This window comes from Cnephaeus nilssonii (genome assembly GCF_951640355.1).
Source record: "Cnephaeus nilssonii genome assembly, chromosome: 14".
NCBI classification, from domain to species: domain Eukaryota; kingdom Metazoa; phylum Chordata; class Mammalia; order Chiroptera; family Vespertilionidae; genus Cnephaeus; species Cnephaeus nilssonii.
Genome location: NC_137085.1, coordinates 56,185,755 through 56,201,818, shown reverse-complemented (window position 1 = coordinate 56,201,818; position 16,064 = coordinate 56,185,755). Strand labels below are relative to the sequence as shown.

Sequence of the window (16,064 nt, the reverse complement as noted above, 5' to 3'; positions counted from 1 at the left end):
CTGTCATTGCCCTGGGGATTTTCTCAGTTAATTCCCACAAATGTCAACAATACATGTTTTGTGTAACTCTCCATGCCCAACAATGGAAGAGTAACTCAAATAACAGAATATATTTGGTTGCCTCCTTCTGCTTGACTTTAGCACATTTTAATTTACTATGGAAATCTTTTATTTGGAAGTATAAGGCCAGACCTAACTCAGCATTTTATATCATTGTATGGATCTGAAATTTTAAATGCTCTAAATATCATTCTACCTGCTTATATTTGTAAATCATCAAAAGTTGAGCAGAGATCCTAGAATCTAAATTGCCTGGTGTGTGTATGTGTGTGTCTGAGTGAAACTGTGTGTGAGCAAGAACTAGAGGTTTTGAATGCAGAAGAATGGGCCTTGACTATACATGATAGAAATGACTCAGTTTGATGTGTGTGATAGCCTAGATATTCTTGTCTTCCTTGTATCAGTGATATTATTACTTAGGTGAAAATTGTGTTCTGAAAGCCCAAACTGATTCAGTGTAGAAGACGAGGGGCAGAGAAGCACTGGATCTGATTTGCACTAGCTCAGTAAGGACTTCCATTTCAGCCTTGGGCTAAGCATTGAAGTCTCAACTTGAGCTTCCCGGACTACTAAATGAAGGTCAGTTCTACCTGGCTCTTGGGAGCGTTGTAAAGACAGTTAACCTACATAAAGTGCTTTGAAGGTGAAGACTTTCTTTTAAATGCTGCTGCTTCGTATTCCTACTAACCATTGACTGACCTCTCGGATGCAGACTTGGAGGGCGTGCGTGGCGATTACACAACAGTGTGCAGGATCCACTCGGCCGAGTGTGCCGAGTGTCGTTGTAGGACACCATGACTGCCTTTTGGATTGTTTCACCCGGCATTCTGTTTTTGTTTTGTAGCCTAACAGCAGTGGTCAAGTGGTAGGGAAAGTGCCTGGCCATTTCACTCCTGTCTTGGCACCCTCTCCCCATCCCAGTGCAGTGCGACCTGTGACCCTGACCATGACAGATACTAAACCCATCACTACATCCACTGAAGGTGAGGCAGCTTCACCTACAGCAACCAGTAAGTATTTCTGTAGGAAATGAGAAATGTCCATCAAAGGCACCGTTGGATACCTGATCCAAGGTGGGAAATACGGCAACTTTTCCAGCTACCCAACCGGATGGAGATTTCTCATTTACATGGAACCAGCAGGCATGTATGTGGCTTGGCAATCACACGCTCTCTCTTTTCAAATTTAAGCCAGTGCACCAGATTTGAAAAGGGAGAAGCTTAATTGTTTGAGTAAATAGCTATAACAAAAAAAGAATAAGTCATGCCTGCTTGTTCAAGGTTTACATTGAAAATGCACTGATAACATAACGCAGTGTACACGGTTTTTCTATCACCCAAAGAGAGATTAGATAAGTGTTACTCATTGGAGCATTCCTATAGTAATCAAGCCCCTTCACACGGCAGACTGAATCAGTGCCTCTGTAAGATAATTGCATGTTTACATTACTGTAGGTTATATCATTGTGAGAAATGGTCACACACTGTTGGGTCCCGAAAACATCTCAAAGCTTAGTATTAGGCACATGTAAGCTACCTGCACTTTCTTTGCCCTCAACAAAAAAAATTAAAAATTTTTAATCTATCATAATACATCAGGTATAAGTTTTTTAGCAGGGTCTTAACATTTTAAATGTCAGAGAGTTAGCCAGTGAGCTTACATAGCATATACCAGTAGCTCAAATGATTCCTTTGCTTCTTTGCATGGAATACTCATAAATACACAAGGAATTATTGCACAGTTTTTCACTTGGCTTTATCCAAACTGGCAGCTTCCTAGACTTGGAGCTTCTGTTCACAGATTGGTAGAATGGAAGGGATAAAGTTCCAGTCAGGAGGAATTAGCAAGTTCCTCGTCAATTACACGTGCCATATCTTAAACTCAGAGCTTCTTACCTAGAACAAGAAAGTCCCCATGCTCTGGAAATTCCTGTGTGAAATTACAGAGCCAACTAGAGGCCCCACTGGCTCTTTCTTCTTCTGCCATTGGAAAATATTTTCTTTTCTAATGGTTTCTGAAACCTAGGAAGGACCCTACAAGAAAATTGGACAATACTTTGAGTCTCCAGTGAATTCAGCATTTCTTTCTCAAAATTCATGAGGCCTCAGAAACTAGTAAGTCCATATAGGCTTGTAATTCCCATCAATAATAATAAAATGCTTAGTAACTGGTTTGTTGGTGGAGAATCCTCCACTAGTGAACCCTTTCCTGAATGTACAGATGGGATGAGACCCAGTCAAGGAAGGCTCAGTATTCTTTTGTTCTGAAGGTTGGCTGTGTACATTACAGCCACTAGAATAATACATCCAGGTTTTAAAAGTGGATGCTTTGGCCTCTTTGAACAAACAGGCCAGAAATTTAAATAAACAAAAATGGAAAACAAATATTTTTTGTAAAAGCACTTGGAAGAATATCACAGGATATAAATGATCAAAACTAAGTTCCAGAAACTTCTAGTACCTACTCGTACCAGAATAGGTATTATTAATATTATTCATATTAATAGATGAGATTCCAGGGACAGTCAGACCCAAATGATTGCAGCTCACTTATGGGAGTACAGTCAGCCTGTTTGTTAATTGATTGTTCTTATACTCACATACAGGTTGATAATAATAATAAAAAAAAGATCTGATTTGACTAATAAGATTATAAAATATTCAAAAGGCTCCACCCGTCTATTTTCCACTCTTGCATTAAAGAAGTAGAGTGTGATATTTTTCTTTCCTAGAAATAAGTTGTAGCTCCAGCTTCCCAGGCACCACTGACCATGAGAAATTGGTCATTGAATTGATAACTCAGTCCAGTTAAAGATAACACAGAGGCCAAGGAAACCTCCTTCTCATGGCTGAAAAGAACACGGAGCACAGGCTGGTGAGGCATGGCTGACCCACTGTGCGTCGATCCAGAGACCTGGATACTCACTAGGGGCCACTGGCTTCCTATGGCTGCCCTCACACGGGCTCTTTATCCAGGAATAATTAAAAGGTGAATTGTGGTCATCTTCACTATTCAAAAAGTTGACCTAAAAATGCCTGAATAGATCAAATTCTGCAGTCCTTCTAATGAACATGGCAGAATGAAATATATTGGGTTTTTTTTTTAAAGCCTTATAAAAAGGAATGTCTGGATTCCTCATTAATCTGATGGTTTTAAACCAAACATCTTAGTTTTTCCAGACCTATAAATGGAATATAAATGGTGCAAATTTAGTTGTTCTTCTGTTCAACCTGACAGGGAGCAATGGGGTTGCTGGAGATACATTAGTTCTTTCCTTGTGTAAAAGAAACAAAAATATTTAGGAATAGGCAGATTTTTTTGGGGGGGGGACAATTCACTCTATACCCAATAGCACCTGTACAAAGAGTACTGCAAGGCGAGACTTATAATTGAAGGAGTATTCACCATATATATTTATTATTTGGTGGCCATGTATTTACAAGTTGCCATCAGTTTCAGTCACAAGAAACAGACTTGTTGTGCTTATGGAAAATAGAGAATTAAAAACACACACATTTCTATCAAACTTAAGATCATTTTCACATTAAATGACATCCTGAGCTAATTCATTCTATATGATATAATAAAAATAGTCTTCACATTAGTAATGTTAGATTTTCTTTTTAGTGAGACTTTTAAGCAAGACATTTTTTCTTCTTGTATCATGAGGACATCTGCTTACATCCAATCATTAAAAGCTCTCACTCATTCCTGACAGATTTTCAGTCTGCTTTTACATTTAGAATCAGCGATCAGCATCGATCATCCCATTATTAGACAGTTAATACCTGGTGAAAAGGTCCGCCTAGACAAAGAGCCCCCTGTTTAGCCAGTCCTTGGTTCTCTTGCAAGACTAGATGGGGCACGTAAATGTGAGATGCCCATGCTGAACCATGGGATACAATTTATTGGATAGATTTTTGGGGCAGGGGATAAAGTAATTGCTTGAGAGGTCAACTGCCATCTCTTTTATATCACTCCGTGTTCACTCAGACAAAAGAGAAGAGAAATAGAGACACCTCTTTTTTTATTTTTTTATTTTTATTTTTTGGTTGCAAGTCCCACTTCTCTGGGTTTCTTGTACATGGACAGGGTGTTCATTCTGATAGTTCACAATTTTTATCTTTGTTTTTGTTCTTCCTTAATCAGCCTACACAGCCTCAGGCACATCTCAAGCCAATCGATATGTGGGACTAAGCCCAAGAGACCCATCCTTCCTACATCAGCAACAGGTGGGCAAGTTTCACCCAGGTGTGATGGTGTAGCCATGCTTCCGCATTGGTGCTTTTCTCCACGCTCTCTCCGATCTGGACTCAGGACGGGGCTCCCGGGGCTTCTGAGAAAGAAATTGATCATTTCACTTTCCAAATTATTTTCTCATTTATCCTTTGTTTCTTGCCTCTCTGAACAGGGTTTCTCAAATTGGCTCAAGACCTTTTTCATCCCTTAGGAATAACAGTATTTCAGCCAAATAGTAGTTTTCTTAGTCTTACTGGCTATTGAGAAGGTACTAGCCTATAGTCTCCAAAGATAAAATTTAAAAACTGATTCAAAAGCCAATTAGAGTAGAAGCAGTACACAATTTGTGTTTTCGAGCTCTTTCATATTTCCAGATGTTTTGCCCCCCCCCCCCCCATTTTGGTATCTTAGTCCAAGAAGATGAGTTATGAAGCTAAAATCTCAGGCGACACATCATTCCTATTTTAATAGGTTTAAATTGGTTTACTGATTTCAGATGTGACAAAACACTTCTTTTTTTCCTGCTTTCTTACATCATTTATGTTTCAAGTAGCATTTTAAATTTCACATCTCATTAATGCTGTAAATTTAATGCAAATGAAGTGTTTACCCAGACTGTGAAAATATACAGCCAGGATTAATGGTGGCTTATAAACAAATTAGCCACAATCAAAAAGCACGGACCATACACACACAGACATCCCACGATTCTAGTTATAGGATAACGGAAATAATTCTAACCACTTCAGAATTTAAATATATTTTATGATGCATATGTTTGCTGCTCTCAAGTTTTTAATAGCAGAGCAGTTTGAAATTAACCGTGTACAAAATATTACATAGGGAAAAGTGGGCTATAATGAATAAGCTGGTACTAACTAACCTGATCTTCATGTATAAGTTGTATGTGCATACGTGTGAGTTTTTACATATGTAGGAAGCCTGCACAGAAACTCATTCCGGTTCCTTTTGATCTAGACCTGTCCACCTAGCTTCTGCTTATTGTGCCTGACTTCACTTTGCTTCTGTGGCATTCCCAAGACCTGCCCAGTTGCAGACTAAGGTGCCAGACTGCATATTAAAGGTCACCCCATGCAGAGTTCAGAGAAAATCATAAAGATGATAGCTTATTTAAGATACTTGACGTTTTGCCAGGTTTTAAAAAAAGCAAAACAAAACAAAACAAAAGAGTGAGGACTAACTGAAAACATCTGTACACAGTTATGAAAATACCAAGTAATAATTAGTGGTTTTGCCAGCCATTGGCTTTTCAACATAATTCTCTGGAATGCTGCTTTTTTTCACCTCCAGAATTGCTGTAATATGAAATGTGTTTTAATTACTATAATATGGTTCTATTTGACAAATGTGTATGTTCATTATGGTGTGTTTTTTTTTTTAAATGCAGGATTTATAGGTTTAAAACTTGTTCTTTAAAAAATCATTCCACATATTTTCAGAAATATTTTTGTCATGGGATTTGCATTATTCTTTATGACACATCTCTAATTTCCAGTTAATTTTTAATTCATAGAAATGTGCCTCCATTATTTAAACCTTTGGCCCTAAACACATTGAGAATATTATAATCAATTCCATGTACTTAGAAACAATCTTCCCCTCCCCCTGCCCTAACCTATGGAAGTTTTAATTCTTTTATCATTTATGACTAACATTGGAGCCTCATGTAATTATGATCAAAAGTTCATTATATATAAGTTACATCTCCTTTCACATATACAAGGATAAATTAAGAATACTTAGCAAGAATCATGAAAACATGAGTCTTAATGTAGAGCACATTTTAATTGAATATATATATATATATATATATATATATATATATATATATGAGTTCCAGAACTTTTTTCATCAAAGACCACCAACTTGTTATTTAAGTGGGAGTGTCAAGTAAGACCCCTTACAATATAAGTATGATTTGTTTGATCAACTGTGGTTGATATTTATAGAATATGTAATGTGTTGATCCTTGGAAGAAAAAACTATATAAGCTTCAATTATAAACTAAAACTATAATGTTCAATTTTATATACCATGCAGACAGGTAATTTGTTCTCTATTTGTTGAAGGAGCTAGTGCTTTTTGGATTGACGAAGCCCAATATACCAAATTCATATGAGCTACAATTTTGAGGCATGAAAAAAATGGATGTATATGCCTTTAATACTATACATGTATATTATTAAATGAAGGCTCCGGTTAAAAAGCTTATTATTTTTATCCTTTCAAATTTGAAAAGAATCATAGAGATGAAGTTTTATGTTTACTATCCAGGAACAAGAGAGACAAAAATAGTCTAAATGACTTCAGTAGAGTAAAGGTTATTCTTTTCTACAGCAGAAATGAGATTGATTTACTGTGTCCTTTCATTACTTTACAAAGATTTAAAAGAGACCACTCTTCTAGCAGCAGGTTCTAAATGCATTTGGTTTAAAGTACTCAATGATGAATGAAAAGGAAAATCAAGGGGTACATGAAATAAAGGTAATCAATCATTTTATATTAGCTAAGAGAAATTCAAAATTAGAAAGGCAATGGTTTTAGTCTGAGAGGGTTCTTTTAAACATTCCCCATAGCCTTTAGTATACATGACCTCTTAAAAATAAATACTGTCACCAGGTACATTCTTCAGTTCATTGGCAGCTGCTTTATAAAGATTTATCCTTTTAGATTATGGAAAGTATTGATGTGCATTGTCGAGTGCTATTTTTCCTTAGAAAATAACTTTAATATTCCCTACATAAATTAGAGCTAACAATAAATTTTAAATTGCTGAATAATGTTGACTATCATAAACAATATTTCCACAAAATGACACTGACACAGAGCTTTCAGTGCAGTCATTGCATATTGACGTTCTTAAACTGAGATGGGAAAATATTAAAATGAACCCCATATTCCACTTATAAGAGTAATACATTCATATTTGGGAATCTGAGTACTAAAAGTATATGCTTTTATTCCCATTAACTGGGCACACATACAGCTGCTATTAGGAATTATACATCTTTGTGTTCCTTTTGATAATGGTCATTACCGATTAACAGTGGTTGCTAACTGCCTTGAAAAACGAGTTGTTTTTTTCCTGACCCAGGAATTTCACCAATCACTGTAAATGTGATATTTCATTTGAACCTAAAAAATAAAATCACATAATCATGAAGAATATTTCAAAAAAGATTAATGGAAACAAGTTCATAATTTGACATAAAAACCAATGCTAATTGGTCATAATAATAAGCTCATGCCAGGTGATCGGGGCTTTAAAATGTTCCGTTATCTTTTAACACAATTTTGAGTGTTGTTCAAGGTCTGGAACTAGACTGTCTTTAGCGTGATTGGCTTAGTTCATACATTCCCTCTTGGCACGCGGGAAATTAAATTCAGGACTTCAATTGGAGCTTCATACTTCCTTAACTTTCCTGTTGGAAGGTGGTGTGGTGGCTTGAAAAACTCCTGGGTCCTGCTTTGGCAAACTGAACTCTTTAGTCTCTGCTGAGAAATGTCTTTTATGATTTGGAACTTTTTCAGGCGTGTCAAGGCCTCCTCCCTGACGTAACTTCATAGAAGTTTAGTAGGATGCAGTGCTTCCTTTCCTCCTACATTTCACGCACGCACTGTGAACATTCATTGTGACAGGCAGCAAAGGAACTCCATTTCCCAAGCTCTGTCTCTGAGAAAAGGGGAACTGTATAGCAGAGTGATGGATGTTGCTTAGAAAATACAGCAATTATTTTATAACCCAGTCTAACACTTTTAGCATAAATGGCAAATATGAGACAACTTCCTTGAATTAGCACCAATTCCTTATCTGGTCAATCTCATAAAAAATTTGCTAAATTGCCAGATCTCTTTCTTGGCTGTCTGAGAGTTTGGTAATATATGAGGGTCTAATTAACCTGATTATCCACATTATATTTAAGTATAAGGCCATGATAAAAATATAAATCTTTGCTATTATTCATCAATATGACATATAAAAAAAAAACGTTATTGCAAGTTGGATATACAAGTGTGTGGCTAAGAAGCTTCTTGTTGGGAAGTAAAAGATTACTATTTGAACCAGCTATTGAAATGCATGTTAACCTTTGATACAGAGGTATCCATGGGAGGTTACTTTTACCTTCCCTAAGTGAGACATCAAAATGAAGTAAACTCTAGTTTATAAGGCTTATTTCATAGTCTCAAAATTATAAGCTCCTGACTCTAGACACTACTTCTTATTAGAGCTAATGACCGAGTGGCCTGATAACTCGGGTCTTTGCGTTCCTGATCACAATTGCATGGATTTCATTGGTGCCTGAGCTTCAGCATTTACATCTCTTGCATGACTATATAATGCTATTATTCCAATTTCAATTACTGGGCTACCTTATATCAAAATATTTTGAACACTTTTCTTGATATAATTTTGAAACTGGAATTTGAAAGTACTTTTTGTTCCACTGAAAATTTCTGTTACACCAAATGGCCCTTTAAATAAATTGCCTCTGTAGGATTTTTAAAAAAATTAATATATTAGTTAAAAAATAATATTTGTCCTGGCAAATGAAATGGCAAAGCCAAAGTTAGGTACATGAAAACCACGGAAAGGTAGTTTGGTTATTTTTATGAGAGGCAAGCAATTGAAAGGACTCAAGTGGACTATCAACAAACTTTTCAATAAAGTCAGGAAGCAGGCTATCAACACTCGGGCTGTTCTTATTGTGTCTGTTATCATAATTGACAGCTTGACGCAAAACCCTATCATATGACTTCTGGGTAGGTATGTAAATGGATAAGAGGTCACTTTTCACATATGCTGGCTGGGAAGGAAACACATTTAAAGGAAGTTTCAGTCAAAATAATGGCTATGCAAATGTTTAGTTTTTTGGCTAGTTCTTAAATTAAAAAAAAACAACAAAAAACACCTATGGTCTGTCTTTTATCATTCATTCATTTATTCAGTAACTTACTTTTCTGGTTATCAAAGGCTAATATCTCGATAAACTATTCTAATGTAAACATAAAATTGTATTCCCTGAAACCTTACATTTCAGTCCACAAAATCACCAGGAAAAAGTGATCTTCTTTTCTGAAAATATTAACTTTAAAAGAGCTCAGTTGAATCAGGGGAGTAGAGGAAATTCTGAAGATTATAATTATAGACATTGTAGCTTTAAATATCCTTGGGCTGCACATGAAGGATATAGTAGCAAAAGAACAATGACAGGCAAACTGGTGTCCTGGGTGAGAACCAGAGACTAGGGATCAAGAGGTTGGTCCAGAAGAGAACAAATCCTTAAACCTTGCTATCTTATATCCTTATTTTGAAAAGGAAAATGAAGAAGTTGAACTACCCAATCTTTAAGTTCCCTTGAAATCTTACACATTACAAGTTAAAATAGCTTCCATCTAAAAATGAAGCCTTTCACTTTCTAATACTTACGATTTCTGGCCAGTAATGTTTATTTAGTTCATGGACTATGCAGACCCATTTAACTTAATTCTACCATGCTCATGAAATTAAACATCAAGAAGCATGGGTTTCAGAAAGTGACATTAGAAGTAACTTTAATAATTTTATTAACCAATGTCACACCAATAAGTTCAATAAAAAAAAGAGTAACTTTAAGGAACCAGGATAACCTTGAATATCTTATTTTTTTAAAAAATAAGTGTTGCCCAGCTGGTGTTGCTCAGTGGTTGAGTGTTGACCTATGAACCATGAGTTCACAGTTTGATTCCTTGCCAGGGCACATGCTCGGGTTTCAGGCTTGATCCCCAGTAGGGGGCAGCCAATCAGTGATTCTCATCATTGATGTTTCTATCTCTCTCCCTTTCCCTTCCTCTCTGAAATCAATAAAAATATATTTTAAAAAAGTAAGTGTTATGTGTCCCACAAATAACTAATTTCATTCTGACCATTTTGCTTGTTTAGTAATCCTACATCCTATTAATTCAGAGGCCTTTTTATTTGCTCTGTAGCAGGAAATTAATAATAGTGATAAAGTCTACTAATCTAAGAGTTAAGAGGAAAGTATGAATATTAGAATATTAATCTTTTAAAGTGCCCCCCAAAGCACCTTCCTCCCCCCCACCCCGAAAATAATCTGTGTCCTTGAGGCTCTTTGGAGAAATAAAGAAACCTAAGAGACCGTAAAACACACCTTTTAAGATATTCCCTTGAGGTCACTGTAAACTTAAAAAAAAAAAAAAAGTGAAAAGGTAAATTTGCCTGTGTTGATTATGCTGTTTACAGTTTAATGGTTTATTAGTTCAACTGAGAGCTGTTGTCATCAAGAGGGACCGTTTGTACATCAGACTGTTTGCTGAGTCTAGCAAAGGAGAAGGTTTTGCTTACCTTCTTTCTTTTGTTCCCAAAGCTAATTGCTAAGCATTTAACAAAAGCCCCAGTTCAAAACAATAGAGGTCCTCATTTTAAGAAACCAATTCCTATTTGAAATCCAAGCAATATTGATTCTTCGTGGCTTATAATCGACCTGCGTATTTGATAGTCATGTAGAAAAGGATAATGACCCGCATCTTAGGTGACTCCCCTGATGCAGTTTTAAAAGGGAAACTCCAGGGACCCCCATCCTTGTTTTCCTGAAACACTCTCATTCGAGTTGGGAGTTGGGAGAGGAGCAGGGTTCTCATCGCAGAGACTGTGGAGTTTGCCCCAGGAACACACGCAGGGAAACCTTCGCCTTCCCTCCTCTCTTGGTCTTTGGTCTACTCCAACTTCACCCCTTTCCTCAGGGCTCTTTCCAAGGAGAATCTTCTTCCTGATTTCACCTTTGGTTTGCTTTTGGAATTCTGGGCATACATGGTTTTAGTATAAAATTGACCTTAATTTTTCAAACAATGTAATTTCATACTAGTAGGTATGCACAAATTGAAGAATTAAAATATTTATATGAGTGGACAGGCATTTCTGCAAGGATATACATATGATGAGGTGTGTCAAAGGGTCTATATTGTTACAAAAATAAGAATTACTACCCCCCACACATCCAAACACAAAACTTTTAACAAAGTAAATTTTTAAACGAATGTGCACCTGGTGCTTTAAGTTTTATTACTAGTAGGGGGAGAGTGGTTTCTTATGTGTTTGAGGGAAAATACTTGAAAAAATTAGGAGTGTTATTGAATCTTATATATTACTCAAAATTAAGAGTTTTAAAATTTACTTAAAATGAGTTCATAGCTAAAGTGTATAACACTGACTCTTACGAGATAGAAACTGAGGAATGACCATACCAATATCAAATAACATCACCTATTATCTTAGACTTATTTAAAGCCTAATGTAAAATTCTTTCTTGTTAGGAATACTGAAGTATACTAAAACCAAGATTATTTTACATGTCACAATAAGATGCTTAGAAACACTTATTAACACAGTGTTAACATTTTATCACCTAGAATTTATTCAGAATTTGCTGAATCAGTGCTCTCTTGGTCAAACTAGATGCTTAGGAATTGATTTTATTAAGAATTAGTGTCATGGAAATCTTCAGTGAAGAGGTGGTTTTTATTTTAATTATTTGTTTCTCCTACCTATGCAATCACCTTTAAATTTTCACTTTATTGGGGGGTTTACTAATTCAGAGGTACTTTATGCAAAATTAATTAATAATTAATACATTAAAAAGAACTTGGAGAGGCTCCTATTCAAGCAACCTGATATAAATAAGTTTTAACATATAATCATGTATAAATTTGCCTCCTTAGAAATTTTTGAAAGTGTTGGCAATGCTAGCCCATAAACTCAATAGCTAAATAAATTTACAGTGTATTTCACGTTTTCAATAACTGAAATGAAATTAATTCAATACTAATGAATATCCTGCCAGTTTCTTCAGCATTTAAACTGTTAAATCTAATTGTGATCATTTTGTATATACTTAAGTATATTCTTTATTTGGGAGAAGATACTGCTATCGCATGTGTCTGAAATATGGATGAAAAAGACTAGCTGCAGGTCAGGTTTAACCGTTTGAGAGTACGCTTTGGAAAGAAAAGTCCAGGCATACATAGACTTTAAGTTTTCCTCACATGGCCAAAGATAGTCCACTTGACATTTTTTGGGGGGATGGTAAACAAATAAAGAAAAAGTTAGCAACATGAACAACAAAATACTAACAGTTTACATACCCATCCTTCCAAGGAGACCTATTATGCCTGCAGGTGTCTGTGGGACTGCGAGCCAATCAGTGAGTGGTATTTAGGTTCCTTTGGCTTTGAGAAACTGTCTTCTGAAAACTACTTCAGCCTAACCTGAGAGGCCACAGACACTAGCCTGAAGGTAATACTTAGCAGAATTCTCTTGGGCTATGACTACCTATACCCGTCCCTTACTGGGGATATTGAATGGACTCCAAACTAGGACTTTCATTGACAAGAACAGAATCAGTAAGTGGTCCCTTTGGTAATCGTTAAACAAAGTCAAAGTGTCTTGAACAGTTTTTAGATTATTTTCAAAGTACTGGCTTAAAAATGTGTATTTCTAAATAGACACCTGGTTTACTGTTACTGCAGAAAAAACAATTTCAGATTGCCCCATCACATTGCATTTGTGATTAGATGATCCAATTTGAGAACTTTAAAAAAATCTTGCCATATCAAAGTTTGTCTTCTGTTTGATTTAAAACTAATCAAGTCTACATTTTCTCCTTTATGCAAGTATTATGATCAATTTTAAGAATACTTTTATTCTATTTTACCTTCTCTACTGACTTATGGCTTCTTTATGGCATATATCCTGAGCAGAATGTACATAACTATCAATTTGTTCATCTGTCTACCTATTTATCATCTACATTAGTGGATTTTTCCTTCAGTTCTTTAAAGTTCCAAATTACTTTACTTGAAATATCAATATAATTAAAACACATGTTTCAGATATATTAGGTGGTATTTTGGAGCCTCATAGATCTGTAGAAAAATGAGCAAAAATGATCATTTTTAAAAGCCAAAATCACTTTTACTTAGTGTGTGTAGCAACTCAAGAGCATCACAAGAAAAAGGTTCTTAATAGCCATTTATTTTTTAGCCATAACCCTATCAGAAAGGATTAAAATAATTTATCATAAGTTCAAAGGCACTCTGGCTCCAATCATCATCTCTTAGAAATTCTCACAGAGAAACAGCAAGCCAGGTTTGGTGGATGGCTGTAAGTCATCTTTTCAATGCAAGATGCCATTAATTCACAGCGTAGCTATCTCAGGATTAAACACCATGATTTTCTAGTGTTTTTTTCCCCCCAAAGCCAGATAAGTTTACTTTTTTAAGCATAAAAATAAGCAATATATCTTTTCAATAAATCTGCTAGCACTGTAGGGCAGCTGTTACCCAAACAGAGCTGGATAGGGTTACTTGAACACTCTCGGAAGGGCAGCGCTGATGATTCAGAGATCTGGGAAGAATTTATTTCAGCTTGTGTTCAGTGCATTCCTCACTCCATTCAGATGTGGTAAAGTATTTTAAATGCCATCACTGTGAGTTCAAAATAAAAGCAGAAATTCTTATCAACTCTTTCTAAACAATGCCACTTTGAATAAAGCACAATTAGTAAACATCTAAACCTGAATACTGGATGCTTCTAAACACAAGTCAGGGACAATGTTGGAAAGGTGGGGCCTTTTCTCCTCTAAACTGCATGTCTTTCATGTTTTGCAAATTGCATGCTTAAAGTTATTCTTTTACCCAGTGCGGATTATTTGGTGTGTTGCATTTTTTTTTAAAAAAAGCTTTTTTTAAAATTTTCTTTCTAAAATATATCTCTCTATTGAACATTAACGTTTGCTTTTATTGCAGCTCAATTTGTACTCTAATAATGGCTAATTGTTATGTTCTAAGCACTTGTTTCTCTTGTATGCTTTAATTAATAGAGAAGCATATTGCAATAGCTTTTTCTAAAAAACAGTCTAGGAATTTTGCTTTACAGAGTAAGGTTTTCTTTTGCTTTTTTTTTTTCCTTTAAGTTGCCTCTTGGGAAAGTAAGGTTAATGCCATGTACAGTACTCGTTTGCATGTGTTCATTTAAATACTAAAAACTGTAGTACTGCTCCATCCATATCTGACTGCTAGGTTTCAATTGACAGCTGAGGATTTGTGACTGGACCATGAATCAAAACGGCAGGCATTTATACCCCAGTACCAGTGAGGATACATTGGGAATTACTTGGCAAAGGTAACATTTTAATTATTTCCAACCCTACACTTACACTTAAAAATTACATGAGCTGTAGTGTTTGTTTTTAACTAGCTTTATAGAAAATATATGTTAAAAGTTTAGTTGTCTCGGCTATACCATCCCTCTTTCCCTCCCCTCCCCCTTTATTTCTTATGTAAATGCAAATTTAAATTAATTTGGGATTATAGCATATGATAATTGATTATTGGAATTTCTAAGTGCTATGAAATGTTTTAAACAATTTATAATATTTTTATTGAAGGAGGGGGTGGATTTTACACTTAGATTTTAGGACCTGAAATATGCAATTGGTTTTAGGGAAGAATTTTTTAACTATTGAGTTTTCACATAGTAGATTTTTCTCATTTCAGCTCTTTCCTGGATTTCTAACTTTAAGCCATTTTGTTATTCATTTATTCCCCTATCAGAGAGGAAAGCTAGAAGAAAAAATTTTAATTAGTTGATTTACTGTTATTAGCAGCACTCATACATTTAGGAGTGGGAAGATTGTTGGAATTAATTCTAAAGAAGGAATTTGGTGTAAATAAAGCTTTAACTTTTGTTTGTACATTGATGTGAGCCATTGAGAATTGACTTTATTTCGTTGACTGGAAAAATAATTCTAAATCTTCATTTTCAAAACGAGTTTTCGTGTTCTGTCATGTATTGGTTTTAGAAAATCAGTAATGCATGTCAGCTTCTAACGTATTATTTTAATAAAGAACAAGTTTTGTCAACTTGACAAATTAAATAATTAAAATTCATATTATAATCATAAGTAGCAAGAGATAAAAATTTACAGAAGAGAGTGAGGTAATCCCATAAGGAGTTCACCAAAAGTAGAGCCAACGTAATTTTCCAGCCCTGCTGTGATTATAAATCCTCTCTTCACTGAACATGCCTCTGTTAAAAGTACATACTTAGATATCAGCTGTCAGTGCGTCACACATCTACATACTGCTTGGTAGAAACTGCTAAAGAGTAGAGTTTAAAAGAATTAAGTTAATAAAATGTTCACTTTTACTCAGGTGAAAACTAAAAAAATTAGTTGGACTCTGTTTTAAAAACTCAGGTTTTTATTAACGCACTACTTAAAATGGATACATATGACTTTTCCTTTTTTGAAAGATTGATATAACTGCTGCTTTAAAATATATACATTTTTCCATATCTTGTTTTTTTTTCCAAGAAACTTATATAATTCCCCGAGTTGAAAAAATACAATATATACTTATAAGAAAGAAGATGAGCTTAATGAAAGCATCTACTTAAAGTCTTAATAACTAATAATCTTAAATCTAATGAATATGTCTTATTTAAATAGTCTTAAGTATTTTTAATTTAATTGGATATGATAACACTATGTTTGGATTTAGTTTTTCTTAAATAACTTCTTTATATTCTGTGCTCGGTCTGTTAGCAAAGTAGCCCATGTCTGCATACAAGTCTTACAGTTGAAAGGAATTGCAAGTTAGATCAAGTGTGCTTGTGTTTTTAAATTGTGACCATAGCTGTGTAACTTTCACGTCTGTGGATTACTGATTGACATTTACTTGTCCAAAAT

General features: G+C 35.1%; 1 protein-coding gene across 6 annotated transcripts in view; it reads left to right on the top strand.

The window, feature by feature from the left end:
* The window catches only part of NFIB (nuclear factor I B), a 228,904-nt gene that overhangs the window by 194,037 nt on the left and 18,803 nt on the right, over positions 1-16,064 (top strand). The window contains exons 9-11 of one of the 6 annotated variants that reach the window (XM_079790207.1): positions 905-1,070; positions 4,210-4,292; positions 14,409-14,497. The exons of 1 other annotated variant lie outside the window; for it this stretch is intronic. In XM_079790207.1, coding sequence (XP_079646333.1) covers positions 905-1,070; positions 4,210-4,292; positions 14,409-14,497 — 338 coding nt within the window. The remainder of the gene's footprint in view (positions 1-904; positions 1,071-4,209; positions 4,293-14,408; positions 14,498-16,064) is intronic. 4 more of the 6 variants (XM_079790208.1, XM_079790209.1, XM_079790210.1 and 1 more) reach the window with 4 other exon arrangements.